Here is an 18,490-nt window from a genome sequence, read left to right on the forward strand (position 1 = left end):
TGTTTACCAACTCTTCTAGTAAAATGACAGGAATTTATTTTTACAGGTTGTATAATTGTAAACATCCATTTATTATTAATTTTTACACTTTAATATAAATAAAAACATAACGTTGCTTTAGCTACATAAAAAAAATATATTTCATAAATTGTTCGTAAATTATTTTGAATTCCTATTGTGGTCTTATGATATGCAAGTAAATCGTATAACTCACTAAAAAGTTCGTAAAAACTTTTATTATTTCACAAATATTCTTGGTAAAATAAACACTTGACGAGCATTTTTTGTTCTTTTAACAGAGATTTATTAGTAAATTTTCGTAAACACATAAAAAATGTTCGTAAAATTTTGTCATTTGTTCGTTAAGTTTTATTCTTTTACAAAAATATTCGAAAACAATTTTTGTAGAAGAATAAAAGGTGCTCGTCAAGTAATGATGTTAGGAACGAAGCTTGTGAAAAAAGTACAAACTTTTACGAACTTTTTAGTGGGTTATACGCTTTATGAGCATTTTGTAAGTCCCTCGTAGGAAATCACAAACATTTACAAACAATTTTACTAAATCTTTTTTTTCTGTGCTCTGATAAAAAATGTCTTATTAAATGGACAAATGGGTCTTCATGATCAAATTTTGACAAAAGTAAGTGGTTGACCATTTTGACAAAACTTGTTCTAACATTTCATATGGAAAAACATACTTTTGACAAAATTTTAACAAAATCGAGTTTTGCCGCCGATTTAACAAAACCTTTCCATATTCTGCATGGAAGAACATCGTTTTCACAAACTTTTCTTGTTAATTTGACAAGACATTTCTTTTCAAAGTTGACATAGATTATTATTTTGTTTGTACAAGGATGAGGTTGTCAGTGCCATGTCCAGTGGATTAAATCCAGAAAAGGTCACTGGATGCAATTCAAAGACGTTTAATTCCAGAAAAATTTCTGTGACCTAAAAGAGTTTCGAATCTGGAACACTTATAGAGCGAGTATTCTACCACTTGGCCCATTGAGTGTCAATTTTAATTTTTACTAACCAAAAACTAACGCTTCACTTCTTTTCTCAAGTTTTCTATTGGCTTTATCAAAGTCTGATTTATGCTTTTGAGACACCACCATTAATAGATTTACAATTGAATATCTTCGAAATTAATCAGTTCACACAATAATTCAAATCTATTTGTCGTTGATTGTTTGGCATTGTGGTTTTAGTGTTAAATAGAAGGTGTAACTAATCAATTTTAAAGGATTTCTCTCTGTGCAGTCAACACCAAAACGACCCAAACAATTCTCACAGGAAAATCCCTTTTCAATTAAATTGAATTACACTATCGATGAAATGGTCACCACAAACTAAATGTAAGGTGAGGAAATTGTCTTATGGAAGCAACCACAGTATTGCAAAATGTCTTTTTAATTAACAATACATACATTATAGATACATATAGACATTATCAGGATCTGAAACTTTTAAAATGTGATAAACAATATTGCCGCAGTTAAAGAGTGAAATAATATCGAACATGCAGTATTATCTTCAACATCTCTGTAACTTGAATGGCGGTAGGGGGTGATGTTCCGAAGTGAGAAGTGATAAAAGAAAGCTTTTGACATCGTTTGATAATGGATGGCAATTTAAAATTGATAGTAAAAGGGTGTGACAGAGTGGGAGCGATAGGGAGTAGAATAAGGAGGCCCCCTCACTTATAAAGTGCTATGGGAAATGAATTTTTTTGCCAAATAATAAATAGCATTTTCATTCACAGCACGTAATTCAATGGTAAAATAAATTTAATAATACAAAATGGTAATCAAATGTGGTGTTTGTGTGGATATTTCAATAAAGTCAGTAATGACTAATGTGAAATAAAAGAGTGAAATATGAGTAAATGGGAATTATTAATGAATTTATTTTAATTAACATTTCTCTTTTGTGAGTTGAATTGCTGACAGTAGTGTGGCTAGATGTTGTGGGTGGAGAGAGAATATTTACTTTGAAAATGAGAGAGGTTATTAATAAATGAAATAATTGTGGTGACATGAAATAATTGTGCTTAGAAAGGAAGGGTGGTGTTTTAGTGAATAAAAAGAAAAGATAGAAATCATGACCATTTACACTAATAGATTGAGTGATTTAATTAACAATTCTTTCGGTGTCGATTACATGGAGCAGCAACTTTCCGAGGCTGCAACAACTATTTCTGAAGGTGTAAATTTATGCAAAGTCAAGCAATTTGTAATTGTGTCAGTATCTTACGTGCTATGAATTCTGTAATCTGTATGGGGAGATCTGGCTCTCAAAATGCACCCAAAGTTGGACTTGATGTTTTCACGAGAAATCTCATGATGCAAGTTTATTCCCTACGTTCAGTGCTTTCGGTATGTGTTTCAAATTCTCAATTCACCCAAGCATCTTCAAGTGTTTGCTGCTGAAAGTTAAATTCATTTAAGGAAACTTAATCCAATTAGGCATACTTAACTCAGGAGTTGTATTTCACTAAAATAAATTTGGTGTTGAGTTAAAATATAGTAGTAATATAAGAATATTATTCAAAGGACTACAAGTTTTATTCAATCATACGTTATGTCGACTTTATAAGAACAAATTATAAGTGTTCGCCAAAACTTTGGTAGGAATACATGGAGCAAAATGCAACAAAAGAAGAATGTGGCTGTTGATAAGTATCTATATTAGTCACAGGAAGTACAGCTATCGTTTAAATATTTCAAAATCGACAGTTGATAGAATCGAAAATAAGTCATCATGTCAGCCCTGTTTTAGACAAATTCTATTTTTGTGGCCGTCCCATCCGTCGTACAAGCACTTCTGGAGAGAAAACGGAAAGAGATATTGACAAACGGTTTTCGGAAATTGTTAAATGTCGATCGGCGGCTAGAATGTCAAAAACCGATTTTTCCGGCCGATCGTTCAACCGTCTGATCGTTCTGCTGGAGAGAGAACGGAAAGAGATATCGACAAGCGGTTTTCGGCAAATGTTAATATCGAGTGTACGACATCAGTTTTTGATATCAGAACTCCCCCTTCGACCATTTTGGAACACTTCCAAATTTTGTTTTCTCAATAACACCCCGTATGGCATGAATCGATCTCAAATTTATCATAGCAGGCCCTAAGAGCTTTCGATTTAAGTAAAACTTAAGCCCTCCGATCCCCCTGACCCGAGACCCGGGTTAGAAGGGGTCAAAAATTGAATTCTGAAATGGCCATATCTCCCCGATTCTAAATTCTACAACTGTTCTGAACCTCCAACTTCATCTGATTCTATCATATGTCCGTTTAATCGAAAAATCGATTTTTGAGTATTCGATGTCGATTATTTTGAAAATAGGTGTTGTTTTTCTATAAATTTTAGTATGCTGTAGCAAAGGTCAAGACCTTTCTAACAGTGGGTCGCACTCCCCCTCTATGTTCCCTGACCTGAGCTATAATCAAAAATGTCTTGACCTGATTGCATTTTCGGTGTTTATAAAGCGATTTCGTTGAAGTATTAGTCTATTGTATCTCAGATTGCGACCGTTCTAACGGTGAGTTCCATCCGTCCTAACTCAATCTCAATGCAGAGTAAACATTTCAAGTCTCGCTATCTGTTATCTTAAGAAAACTTGCATTTTTGATTTTTTTGGCTTGGCACAATTTGCCCCAGGTTGCAATAGAGCGCTACCTTCGGACGATTTATGTTTCGCAGAAATCATGTTTTTCAATGAGTTATAAATGAATTTGGCCCATTATAGTTCAATAGCTAGTCCAATGCCTCAAAATTTCAGGAAAGAGTTAGGGGTGAAATCCATAAGGAACATAGAGAAAAAATTGAATTGTCCGAAGATTGAGTCGTCCGAAGGTAGCGTGCTTTCCCCTACTTGCGTCTATTAGAGCATAGGGTAAAGTGATATAATTTGGAATTAGTGTTGCAAGTTGAACAATTCGCCGGTATAAGTTGGACATGGCTTTTTTCTTGATAAATACAGTACAAAATTTGTTTTTAATCACAAGGAACCAAATTATAAAACTAAAGCATTAAAAATATACAAATAAAAATAAAGTACTAAATTTATCAAGACAAAAACCCCTGTCCAAATTGTACCATTGTCCAACTTGTACCACTGTCCAACTTGTACCACTTTACCCTAGCTGAAAATGTTAAATCCTTTAAATGTTATCTCAAATTATCCTAGTTTTATCCTGAATCATCAGACTTCAAATATGCGTCAAATTTGTGATATTTTTTATATTTGAGACTCTTTTGATATTCAGTAAATCATGATTTGGGCTTAGACTTTACATCCATTTATTAAATTTAATAAACTCTAAAACAGACGGATTTAGAGATAGCTTTATCCCATTGTGAGAAATTTTTTCCTAAAACTTGAGATTTGCAAATTTATATCACCAGGGGTAGGGAGTGTAAAGTTGATTTATCTCGATTGAGGGAAATAGCAATAATTGTAAGCCTAGCTAAAGAAAATTGAATTTGAAACTTTAGGTCTCAAATAACCCTTGAAAATACAAAGCCAATTGAAATTCTCAGTTGAGTATCATTTGGAAATCCAAAAGGAAGTTCACGTATCAGACGCTTGAATGCTTGTAGGAAATGCTTTTCGAATATTCAATGGATTTTCTTTATCAATTAAAAGTTTTGAATATCCAACAGCTTCAAAGTAGATTTGTGTTCAATTCCATTCAAAGTGGTAGATCAAACGAACTCAACGAGGGAAAGGCTTTTAGTGAAGGTTTTGCTTTGAAAGGAAATAGAGTCCGTTTTTTCTTTTAGGGTGAAACTTTCAGAATGCGCTACGTTTTCGCATCTTTTTCTTTAGGTGAATGAAACTTGAATGTACTGTTGCAGCAAAATTTCTTTTCATTTTTTTTTAAATTAAATTCTGTCTGGAAATTACTTAGAGACAAAATTTATTATGCAAATAGCCCTTAGATTACTCTCTTCAAACATCAATCGTTGTGTCACAATGTGAAAAGTGACTTTAGCAAAATAATTGCAGTGGATGTATTTCAGGGAGAAGCGCAAATTGAATGAGTGTCAGGAAAATCAAATAGACTTTTGCGTACAATTCAATCATATTTTCCCAAGCTACGGTGAAAATCCATCAAAATCTGATCAAATATCTACTATACATTCATATAATTGCTAATCCGGGAGGGGGGGCCTTGGGGATAGCGGGGACGAATGGCGGAGGCAAGAAATCTGTTGCATATGAACTAAATTGTGCCATATGTGAAAATGTTCTATTGATTTCTGTATTCGACAATACTATCTTTTACCTTTTGCAGAAAGGAGGAAATATCAATTGAATTTGCTGGAGAGACAGCAAACAATGTGAATTTCCTCCTTCTGCACATATATCAATCTATTTTGTCAGGTATTTAATGTGATGATGCCATTTGAAGTGACATGCATGTCTATCACAAGCAATTCAAATCAAATGGTATATATATATATATATATATATATTATATATATATAGTATATATATTGTATGGAAGCTGCAAAGGAGTTGGGAAGTTGATGAACAGATACTTCCTCTCATCTCCACTTTAGGTGATGTTGTGCAGACTCATGGCTAGTAATTTATTAAAAATCAATTTGGAAAATGATATCACATTACACAGCGACATGAAAAATAATCTATATATTGAGAGACGAGAGTTTTCTCCCTGAAAGAAATTCAATTATATCTTAACTTTCTTTTTTTTCCCCAAGATACCCAGATACTCCATATTATATTCATATGTTTATTAAATATTACTGTATAACACATTAATCTTGTGTCTATGGAAATGTGAGGGTATATGAAAGAATAATAATAATACTTAGCACATAAATAATCTCTGTGATAACTTGCAATTGACACGATGTACAAACTGTTGAATTTTCAATTTCAATGCCAAAGCGAATGAGCTTGATGGCAATCTTGTAATCCATTGATAAAGCATTTAGATTTATCTATACAGTTATGCTGTACATAGAGGTCTCCAGCCAAATGCAAATTTATGGGATAATCTCTTTGAAATGGAAATTCAACATTTCTCTCCCAAATAGTTGGCAATTATCATATTTTACTCGTGATTTCTATATATGGGGGGTGGTTAAGTGCCACATGGGGATGAGTGGATTACGGTTGTATATCACTCCAAAGTATTTATTAGAATGTTTTTTTTTCGTTTTATATGGAAAATTTGCTTTTACGTGATTTCATGAAATGAAACCATTTTACTAATTTGAAAGTGCATATGAGATGAAATTGTTTGAATAACAGATTCATCCTACAATAAAACTTCATTGTGTGGTAATACTCACCTAATTCAAAATTTTCCATATTGCACTAATTATTCATTGTTTGTTGTTTGCACCCTCACATTGCGAATTATTACTAAATTAACCGGAACTTGAACATCATTAGAAAATAATTAATAATGCGATTATTATGTTAATTCAATTTTTCAATTATTCAATTTTTTTTAAAGAGAACCAAATTTGGAAGACTAAAATTGCATAAGTTTTTTTTCAACTTAAACTTGAAGCCTGAAATATTCAGGATTTTTTAGAGCACTTTAATAAACATTTGGAAGATAAAAAATGAAATATTTTCACTTTTTACTGAATAGACTCGATCCTGTTTTATTACTGATATAAAACTGAGAAAGTTGGTTCTTGAGAAAAACACTTTTTAAAGAAAATTACTCCAAGCGTTCGGCTTCTTAGAGGTGTAATTTTTATATTTTAACAAAGGGGTGGCGAAGTGTCCCACTCATTGCGAAATGCTCAAACTCGTGACTTAGGTGCTATACCTCAAAAGTACCGATTTGAACCGATTCATAAGTCATTCAAAAGATCCTCCAAAATTGTTTTAAAAGTATAATTGAATTGATTTTCGGATCAAAATTAGTTATCGGCTATGAACCGGTTCAGAACAGATTGGAACCGGTTTAAGACAAGATTATGCCAGGGGTCAGTTCTCCATTTCGGATTTCCGATGCATCCAGGCCACCAACTGGGCCCCTTATGCTTCCCCACTCCTGTTCTATCTTATCCCCCGATACGGGTAGCCGCTCTATATCGCAGCTCTGTGGGCTATCAGTGCTGATACTATATCACAGCATTCCTTCTCGGTGTATGTTTGGGTCAGTGACAGTGAAAATTTGTATCGACTGAAGTACCCACTTTCAAGCCGAAACTCGTTCTCATACCAGCCTCTATTGTTTAGGTGGTTCACTTTTTTGCCAATATGCACCATTGGCATTACTATCCATTCATTCACTGGACGAATTCAAAGCCTATATGGCATGAGAAATGTTTTTCTGCTGCTGCTCAGCTTTGAACCCAAGACCTCACAGTCATAGAGCCACTGCTCTATCCACTGACCCACTCCGAGGCTCTTGGAACCGTTTAATTTTATAGGAAATTCCAACGAACCGAAACATGACCCCATTCGCTTGATAAATACGCTCTCTAGTGTCTTTTTAACCTTTGACCTTGAAAAACGGTTATTAGCAATGATTCAACGGTATTTTCGTATATAGTAAAATGTCCGCCTGGGTAATCTTTAAAACATATCCAAAAATGAAAAAAAAATCACGCAACGCGTTTTCAAGCAATCCCAAACAGACATGGTTTTGATGAGGAAGCGATGGAGGAAAAATGAGGGGCATGTTAACCATTCTTGGGTCGACTTATGGGGGGTCCCCCGAAGGTCCTAAGTCGCTATCTTTTACCATTTGGACTCTAGAGCTGGCAATAGCCAGACGGACAGACAAACAAACAGCGTGACGACATTTCTCAAAAATTGTCTGAAACGCGAAGATTTGTTGAGAAAATTGGTCTCTTGGGAGTGGAAGATGGAGATTTAGGGGGAGGGGATGCAAAAATAAAGGGATTATACATATATACTGCTCTCTCCGTGGAATTCGAGAGTGGGGCACCTTTGAAATTGGAATTTTTCACCTGTGGAACTTAGCCTTATCATGATGTCGTTTAACTTTACAAAACGTTTGTGGAGCTAAATTATATCACGATAAGTTTCAATTTTATTTAAAAATAGGTGAAAAATTCCAATTTCAAAGATGCCCTACTTCCCCCTATAGTAGATGTTTCTACTACTACTGATCAAAAATTCTGTTCTTATAATGAAGATTAATGTCTCGAATGTGTAGCACGATTTCCAACGATGTTTTGGAATTAAAGCTGAAGTTATCAAATAATCTACCTATCACTCTTTTCTCCTATTTTTTTTTTTGTGAAAATCAGAAATCAAACTTGAAATGCTAGGGTAGTCCTGGTCAAAATCCCGAATACGTCTAAACCCTGAATGAAAAACAAATCTCGTTCGACAAAATCCCGAACCAAAAATTCCGTACGCTAAAATGCCAAAAGCCAAAATCCCGAAAAGCCAAAAATTCCGAACGCCAATATCCCGAATTTTACGTGTCATAGCTACTTCCACGATTGCACCCGCGTTTGTTAGAGGGAAAAGGATATTTTCTGTGTTTTAAGAAATTCTTCACAATATCCTCCGTATAATTATGTCCTTTTCAGGATTTTGATCATACGGAATTTTGGCTTTTACGATTTTGGCATTATGAACAGAATCTAAGTCTACATAGCAGTTCTTCATGACTTTCCACCCATTTGAAACAGTAATAAAATATCAAAATTCAATATTAGATTCTGTTCAAAATTACCCCATTGTACCCTAATTCTACTAAATAAAGCTTAAGATGTTGTTTTACTAAGCCAGCGCGATAAGCCAGATGAAAGCTGGAGCTTTAAATCCATCATGAGTCCTTTTGAAATTTCGTAACCGTAGTGAAGATATGTAATTTTAGTTAGGATTCTATTTGATTTTCGTAACATTTATATAAGGATATTATCATGTCTGACAGAAAGTTTGTATAAAGTTTGGAAATTTGATGTCATGGAGAAGTAATGTTAAGGGAAAGGAGTTGGAGGAGAAAATGTCTGTCATAATAGGAGCTTCTTTACCCACCATCAGTTTCGTCTCTTCAGTCCTGTGTTACTTTCGCCTGAATAACTTTTTTTTTATGTGTTTGTCAAATAAAACTCATCTCTCAATCTCCCTGAATTAATAATGCTAATAAAATTGTATGTGAAATGACGTCATGATCCTGCAAGAGATTTAGATACAGAGATAATAAAATGAAGAATAAGGTGGTTTGAGGGGTTGATGTAGGAAAAAATGCCAAGGGCTTGGTGAGATGAGTAATATTTCGATGATATATTTTGTACTATATATGTTTTTATGTCAAATGTCTTGCATGTGGAAAATTGATTGACGATATTTGTGTCAATTATTCCGCAATATATCAATTTGGGCAATGCTATCGATGCGAGGAAGTATGTCTGATTGAGCCATAATCGACAATGACAATGAAAATGTTACACTAATTGTTCAACACTTTTTCTGGTTGTCTCTCATTTTTTTTTGTGTCTGCTAGTGTTATAGGCTATATTCAATATCTTACACTTCAATAGACTTCTTTTGGTGTTGACAAGAAAAAGCATACAACACATAATAAAGAGGAAAAAGCAATATTTTACGCTCATGATATAAAAAAAATTGAGAGATTGTGAAGTACACTGAGATCAATAATGATTGAGTGGTAAAAATTGATTCGTCTTCTATTTTAATTGTGATTGATTACATCGTGATTTTTTTTCTCATGTGTCATGCTTTAACGACTTTTTTACGATTTCATCTCATATTAGCAGTAATGTGACGTGACTATCTATTGCTCACATATCGTGTAAATTTCAAGATGCAGAAATAATTTGGAATGATATTGTGAATTATTTTGAAATCATACATTGTCCATATTGTCCATTTTTGTCTCCACATCGTCTCTGGTAGACAGAGATATATACGACCCATAAATTTTCTCTGGAAATTTAAACAAAATATCCTACAAGGACATACCAAAAAAAAAAAAGAAATCAGGAGTTCATTCACTTGCCCTCACTCAAGTGGCAGTCAAACAGACTTCCCCATGTCGTATTAAATTTATGATCAATGTAAATTATAAATTTTAAAATTTGCTGTACGTTTGAGTGCCAAAAATCTGTATGTTGAAATTTATAAACTTACACAGAGAGAAATTTTAATTCAAGAAATCTGAGAAAAATTACGATTTATGGTGCTATTTTTATGAAAAATGGGAAGGAAAAATCTATGTCCTGAACTTTTTTTATCACATGACTATTCTTAAGTACCTCTGCCTTATAGACTTCTTGGTTCCTGTCTGGACTGTTTTTCCCAATCCTTGTTGTGTTCCACACTCACGAAACCAGGGGGGTGACATTAGCTCTGAAAAATGCGACCGGTTTTAGTGTAAATTTTTCCCTATTTTCATACACATTTCACGATATATCTACAAAACTACGTAGGGTGCCAATTTGGGGTTTTCGGTTGCGTATTCAATATTAAATTGGCTTTTATTTTGTATTTGTATTTTTTGCTAATTCATTCTACAATGACAGAAAACAGCTAATAAACTCAAAAGTTTTTTCGGCTCATTCAAACAATCTGGAATCGTAATGATTTCTTTCAAGAATTCTGTCAAAAATGACTGATGAATTTTGCTCCAATGTGTAATGGTGTCTACACACTGAACCCAAACAGAAGTAGATTTTGATTCTCAAATAGTATCTTGGATAAAAGGTAAATGGAACTCTATTTGCACAAAAAGTCGTTGAATTTCGAAGAATTCAAATTTAATTTCGAATTTTCATTTCGAACAAGGTGTGGAAAATTTATAAAATATCACACTAAAAAGCCAGCAAAAGAGTTACTCAGTAATTATGGAGTGATTAAAAACTGGGGCAAGAACAATAAACGTCGTTGTTCTGTTTTTTTCTTCACAACAATGTGAAGACCGTCACATTTTAACACTAGAGCATTTCGAAATTCGAACGCGATGTAACTACCGCCACCTTGCGAAAGTATTAAGGAGTAAGAAAGTCTCTGTTTTGGATCTTCAAATAGATTTTCGAATTTTTCAAGATCTACTTCTGTACGAAAAGACTAGAAGCAATTTTCGTCAAAAATTGGCTTTTTTTTAAATTCTGAGGTTTCTGCCTACAAGGATAGGGGAAATTTTCTTTAAAAAGGCATTTTTTCAAGAAATTTCTACTAGTATGTAAAGGCCATAACGGGTAATTTCATTCAAAAAATTTTGATCGAAATTACCATCTTAATATTAATTACCATATTAATATTTTTGAAAGAAATTACCTACACATTAGACAACTTTTTTTCAAAAACCCATCTTTGTCAAAAATTCATATCAGTGTGTAGGGAATTTTTTGATGCACACTTCTTGAAGCTAATTTTTGGCAGAAATTTCTCATAATGTGTAGACACCTTGTTTATTTTTATTATTTAAGAACTAGGGTAAGTGTGCCAATTTCCGGCCAGCTTGCAATTTCGGCCACCTTTTTTGTTCCTCGAATTTCCATGAACTTTTAGATTTTACGTACTCTAGAGATTATACAATGCAAAAGAATAATAAAAAATGTAGCTTCAACAAACGAGATGACGTGAAAAGGTATTGGAAGAATTTCTGAAGGGCAAGGAATTATGAGAATGAAGGTGGCCGAAATAGAGCACCAAAGCTATGTCTACATTTTTATTAATTTTAAAATGTATTAAGAATGATTTTAGAGCAAATAAAGACGGTAAATTCTTTACAAGGTTCCAAGCAACACTCTTTCAGAAGAAATAATAAAAAACATCAATTTGTATTTAAAATATTACATTTCAAACTTGAGACTTTGACGCTTGCATGCAACTATGCCGAAATTTGGCACACTTACCCTATGTTATATTTCAGACCATTTTATCATTTATGACTATCTCGCTCTTTATGAACTTAATCGTTCTCATGAGTTTTAATAATTGGGTGCATTTCCAGACCGGTGAAATGTGAATTTCCGTAAATTATCATTACTACAAAAGGCAAAAAAAACTGATTTCTAAATTGTAAAAGTGCGGAGACGGTTTTTAAAAGATTCGCCGCTAATTATTCAGCAATGTACTATACTTAGAATAGAGTTATCAATTATACGAGACAAATTATGCAGAAAGTTATTTACATAACTTGACTTATAGCCCTATAGTGCTGAAAAGTTTTTTTCAGATTGTTTACTTTGCTCTCTTTGGTTGGAAACTTTTCTTTTGAAGCTTTACCCTATCTCATTCACTGCAATCTATTATAACTGATGAATGTTGCATAAAATTGTTCTAAAAGAAAATTGTCGATGTGTTCTTTTTTGAGATGAAGAGTGAAGTTCTTGAATATTTTTAAATAGTTTCAAAATTAATTTTTAGTCTCTATACATTATGAGAAATTTTCGTCAAAATGGAGCATTTTGAAACGATTTACTTCAAAATGGTCGATTTTAACGCAACTTTTTTACAATTGAAACCTGAATTGGAAACCCAATACTTTGCAGTTTTTCGCGATTTTTTGAGAAAGAAAAGACCAAGCTTCTTAAAATGTTCGGCATATGTTTATACGTTTTTCATGTGTTTAAATTTTTTTCGATAAAGAATATAACAAAATGGCAGACTTACGAGACTAATGATACGTTCACTAAAATGCTTCGTCGCAGCACTCTTTAATTGGCGAGAAGTCTACAGTCCGTAATTCTCGACCGACCTAAAACACATTAAAAAACAATTTTCATAGTTAAACTAAAAAAAAAACCGGAGAAAATTGTGAAATATGAACTTTTTTTTAAGGGTTTTTCAAAAACGCATGTTTTGAGAAGAAATATTATTTCTATTCAATTCAATTTGAAGTTTATTTCATGCCTAAAGAATACAATGTTTCCTAAACATAAGGCTATATATTAACTTCAACACCCTGTAAAAGATATTTGAAAAATATTATTTCAATTATCATTTAAGTTCTACAATATAGAATAATCCTTTATAAATTTAAATCGGTCCATAAGTTTTTTTTTAAATCTTTCTCGCCAAGAAATGGAGAAAACGAGCTTCAAAATTGTGTATGTTCGTCCGAACGCTTGCAAATCTGCTCGGCGTTCCTTTGCTTTCGTCTCTGTATCTTCGAAAATATTTCGAATGGGCATTTGAATTTTTTATGGTATATTCTTAGATAGTTTATCTATTGGCTTAAACAATAAAAAAAAAGACCACCTTTGACCTTGTAATTCAGGATTCCCCCTTAATTCATCTACACACTGAACACTAATCTCGATAATAGCTCTAAGATTTCTTTATTAAGGCGCCCCTATCGGTAAAAGTTCGCCCTTTATTTTAAGTTTAAAATTAACAAATATTATGGGAAAGACAAAAAAGATCCTGAAAATTTGAATTTTTGTTTCGTGTTGAGCAATTGAAGCTTGATTTTTCAAATATTTTTCCTAGGAAACCTACCTACAACATGCAATTTTTTCCTGTTTTTGCAGAACCCCTCGTAACACGCTTCGCAACACGACGCAAATCTGTCTTTGCTGAAACATATGATCCTGAAAATGATCCAGATGATGATGAAGGTGCCACTGCAATTTTCCCCAAGACAGACGAACAGCGATCGCGTCTAGTGGAATCAGTGAAGAATATTCTGTTGTTCAGGTCGCTGGACAAAGAACAGATGAACCAAGTGCTTGATGCTATGTTTGAGAAGATAGTTCGAGCAGATGAGTACATTATTCGACAAGGTGATGATGGTGACAATTTCTACGTGATTGAATCGTAAGTTTTTTTTTCCTTTTTATTTGCTTGGGAGGGATGATTTGGCAGAAGAGTTATAGTCCATTGATTCTCACCTTGTGACAACAATTTTTTTTTTTCACACTTGTCTGCACAGGGGAAAATACCGAGCTTTTGTCGGTGAAACTCTCATCCATACCTACGACAATAGTGGTAGTTTTGGTGAATTGGCACTTTTGTACAATATGCCGAGGTGAGTGAAATAAAAACCTAGTGATAAGGTTGTTTTAGATTATGGTATGTGTGATTTTTTTATTGAAAATCATGTTTGTAAATAAACTTGAATGAGGTTATCAGTTATATCTTGAAAAGTACAGGATATTTTTAAAAGAAAACTCTTACAAGAGTTTTTAAAATTACTTAAAAGAAGTGATAAATATGATAATAGATTTAGTCTTGAGAAATTCGCCTTGAAACATTTTATACAATATTTCTTTTCAAACCGAAGTTATTGCCTCTGTGTTTAATCGTTATAAATAACAAACAAAAATAAACTAAAACAAAATAAAATATTATATCTAATCTTAAAAAGGCCCATTCAGTTTTTGCAAAAAAATATAAAGAATATAAAGAAAAAAATAACTTTAGGTAGTCAAGAAAAATTATTTTCTTTATGGGACACCGGTGTTCCAATCGTCCTTAAAGGGTTAATACATACTCCCTCCGTCTCGAAAAAAGTCGTAGGGTAAATATGCCAAATTTCGGCATGCATGTCGAAAAATCGACTAAAATGTGAAAATTTCAAATGTGACAACCCTAAAAATTTATCAGCTGTCTTTTCTTCATCTTCCTTTTCCTTTGTTTTCCTCTTTGAGGTTATGTTGTGATTTTAAGCTACTGGTGTTACCTGATGAGTTGGCGAACCATAACACTTTCAGTGGTTGAACCAATACGCAGTGTAGTATTTAGGATTTTTTCGCCACTCGGAAAATAATTTTCCTTCGATGCAAAAAATATTACGTAAATATCAACGCAGATTAACCCTTCATCTATTGGTGTAAGTGATTATTTCTGAAAATCAATTTAACTGTGAAAAATCACACGAAATGTGAGTCATCAAAATTTCCCATTTTAGGCCATTTTTGCATTTGTGATTCTAGAACCTAGGAAAGAAGGGCTAGGTTGCCTATTTTTGCAGTGAAGATGAGGTTTATCTAATGCCTAAGAAATGAGGAACTAGCACTTTTTAAACAAAGAGAAAACTCGGGTTGTTCGAAGACTCGCGCGTGCGAAGCATCCCTCACTTTCCTTAATCAATTTTCATGAAAAACACCTAAGGAAAACCTTTTCCACTTCACCACAAATCGTAAAGCCCAAAATAAACACAGAAATCGGCTTAGGGATCAGCCCGAAAAATGAGGATTGGTGTCGATACACTCACGGATCAGCCCATAATTTGGAGAATCAGGCTGATCTTCTAAATTCATGAGGTCTAGTGAAATTACGGGGATTAGGCGACATCGGCGTCAGTGTTGAAAATAAAAAGCTTCACTTTGGGTGTTTCTGGGTGCTTTTCGAAATGTCAATTTGGTTAAAAAAAAAAAACATGGAGAGTAATGGTACGCAATATTGCAAAATCTTAAAATGCATAAAGATTGGAGTAAAGAGAAAATCAGAGTGCTCTTTCCTGTATGAAAAATCCATTGATAATGCACTTAAGAAGTCCTTAAGTAATCAAAGTGTGGAGATTTAATAGAAATTTACGCTGAAAACGCTAATCCTTGATCCTAAAACCTCTCCTCAGTGTATGATAGTTTGGGCTGATCCTTTACCGCCAAATTTTTCGAGCTGAGTATTCTCGAGGATCAGCCTGTGTCTATTTTCGGCATAAGATTGCTAGAAACACAATCGATCTATCACATTTTTTGTAAGACTCTTTCCACACTGAGTTTTTTTTACAAAGCAATTTAAATTCAAATTATACCTAAAAGTTAACGGTCTTTGTGTTAATACATCCTAAAATGAATAAATATTTAAAACCAAACGAATTCATTGACTATCCGAAAATTACATACATAATTTTAATTAATTTATTTGCATGGCCGAAATTACACTCAAAGTGGCCGAAATTAGGAGCTGGCCGAAATTAGGAGCTGGCCGAAATTTGGCACACGCTGAAATCATTCTATACGGTCAACGAAATTTTGAATAGGGTGGAATCACCAGTTCTCGCCAGTGCCCCACTTCTCGCCACTTGCATTGAAATCGCTATTTTTCGCAATTTATGAAATAAATGAGTCGCAATTTTTTTGTATTGTTTCTGCTTCTACGCATAGAATCGAAAAATAATAATTATTCGTTTTGGATTCACGATTTTGATCACTTTTTAGAGCAATATTTTAAGCAAGTGCATCGAATCCAACATCTCTTACCAAATGTACTAAGTGTCGTCAAATTTTCATCAGGCCAAAAATACCCATTTGGGTAAATAATTTGTCTATTGAATATTTAATTGCACTTGTGGAATACATAAAATTTGTATTTAGTCAATTAATATTTCATTTTATATTATTTTTGTATAAAAATGAGGCATGGCGAGGAGTGGTAATATTCTGGAATTGATTTTACCACCTGTCGCCATCTCTTTTCAATAGGCGACGCTAACTTCACTTCGTACATTCTCAGTTGTCAAATCTGCATTGTTTACTTTCTGCAAAAGCCCCATAATTTGATTTCTCAAATAAAAGTGAAGAAAAATCATTTAAAGAGAGTAATAATAAAGTGATCACAAGGAAAGAGAAATGGTGAATGTATTCTTTTCATAGCATTGCCTAAAATAACCGAGTGTGGTTCTTTTCAAGTGGGTGGCGAGAAGTGGTTACAAATTTTACGAAACTGGCGAAAAGTGGTAAAAAGTGGCGACGAAATGGTTATTTTTGCATTATTAATAGAAATCAGTTTTTTAAGTAGTCCAGCGTTATGTTCTAGGATCATTGTTTTCACGTATCTAGAGCCAATACATCTAAGTAACTTTGTGTCAAATTTGACTTATCTTGTAACAAAGATTCAAAAGTTATGATTAAATGAATTTAATTTTTTCCTAAATATGGCGATAGCCGGTTATTCCACCCTAATTGCGGCTTTTATATAATTAATTCGAAAGAAACCTCCTGTGGTTATGTAAATTTTCTAGATGCATAATGCCATTTCACGCGATTTTTTTGGTCCTAAAAATGTGCCTAATCCTGGGATCCCCTGTAAATACGGATATGTGTTCGTAGTGACACGTGGAAGTGTTAGGAGCTAGTGAAGTGGATCGGCTCACAGTCGATATTATAATCTGGTCATCTTGTAAGTGATGATCCAAAATATTTATATTTAAAAGTTTTCGAAAGCACCTAAAAAACCCAAAACGTTTTCAAGAAGGCGAAGAAAACTTCACGAGTTGTAACGAACCCAAAGAAGTTTTCGCTAAATTTGAGAAGAGCTTTAAAGGTTTCTCAAAACTCAAGACAATTTCAAAAGTTATATCCATTCAACTAATACTTTAAAGAATTTCGCGTACAAAACTTCTAAAAAGAATCCTAAAATATAATTCAAAACTCAAGAAAAGTTCTTCAAGATCCAAAAAAAAAACACTTAATGATTTCGCGAAACCGGGGAAATATTAAATTTCTTTCCAATTAAATTCAGAAATGAGGCTCGCCCTTGGCCAAATCGATTTTGGTAATTTTCGTAATTACACTACTGTGTGAATATAAGCTCAATCAAAGGTGATGATGTGTACCGCAGCATTGTTGTATCTGTGACTATGAAGGAATCGCAGTTTAATCATCAGTAATTTTAAGAGGGAGGGATGATTTTGTGAATCAGAGCGTGGGAAAAGACAAAAGAGCTTTTATTTTGTGAGATGACAAGGTTTTGTTTTGGGTCAAAAAAAAAAACGGATAGATGGGGAAGTGGAAAATGCAAAAGCACTAAATCCGTGATCCTTTTGTCCAGAGCGGCCACTATTCAAGCAGCCACTGAGGGACAACTGTGGGCGATGGATCGACAAACATTCCGGAGGATTCTATTGAAATCGGCGTTCAGAAAGCGAAAAATGTATGAATCTCTTTTGGACAATGTACCAATGCTAAAAGCGCTACAAGTAAGTTAACATTGGAGTTATTTAATTCATCTTCTTCGTTTTTAGCTGAGATTCTTTATGTTGTTGATGTTGTTGGTTGTTGGCAGGGGAAGGGGAAGTATTTGCTACATTTAACGCAAAACAACCCTTTTTCACCTCAAACCTTCCAAAGTTACACAAAAGAGAGATTTCTCCCCTTTGACGAATATGTTCTTTCTCTTTGCAGAACTATGAACGAATGAATCTGGCTGATGCCCTCATACCAAAATCGTACGGTAAAGGAGAGAGAATTATTAAGCAAGGTAAATAAATGAGTATATTTGGCAAACATTCAGAATTATAATCTGTTCAGGACACAGAGAAAATCATTCTTATTGACACACAACACATACACAAGGTTAAACAAATTTGCTGATTTTTCTTTTATAAGTTCATAAACTCTTTTTCCTCCCACAAACGCACAAAAGAATTTCACCACGTTACAATGCTCAACAACAAAAAGATGAAAAAAAATTGAAATGAGGTCAGAGGAAAAAGTATTGTAGACTATCTATTGAAAAAGTTTTGTGATTTAGAAGATTCTGAAAGGTTTCCCTAAAACGAAAAAAATTCAAATAATAAAACATGTGACAAAAGT

At 33.5% G+C, this 18,490-nt stretch overlaps 1 protein-coding gene across 6 annotated transcripts in view; it reads left to right on the plus strand.

The window, feature by feature from the left end:
- LOC129804348 (cAMP-dependent protein kinase type II regulatory subunit) overlaps positions 1-18,490 on the plus strand; it is a 117,135-nt gene that overhangs the window by 77,526 nt on the left and 21,119 nt on the right. For all 6 annotated transcript variants that reach the window (XR_008751972.1, XR_008751973.1, XM_055851587.1 and 3 more), the window contains 4 exons: positions 13,481-13,766; positions 13,882-13,977; positions 17,727-17,874; positions 18,080-18,155. Coding sequence is in view for 4 of the 6 variants with exons in the window: in XM_055851587.1 (XP_055707562.1) it covers positions 13,481-13,766; positions 13,882-13,977; positions 17,727-17,874; positions 18,080-18,155 (606 nt within the window). In the remaining 2 variants the exon portion in view is untranslated. The remainder of the gene's footprint in view (positions 1-13,480; positions 13,767-13,881; positions 13,978-17,726; positions 17,875-18,079; positions 18,156-18,490) is intronic.

This window comes from Phlebotomus papatasi, chromosome 2, assembly GCF_024763615.1.
Source record: "Phlebotomus papatasi isolate M1 chromosome 2, Ppap_2.1, whole genome shotgun sequence".
Taxonomy (NCBI): Eukaryota; Metazoa; Arthropoda; class Insecta; order Diptera; family Psychodidae; genus Phlebotomus; species Phlebotomus papatasi.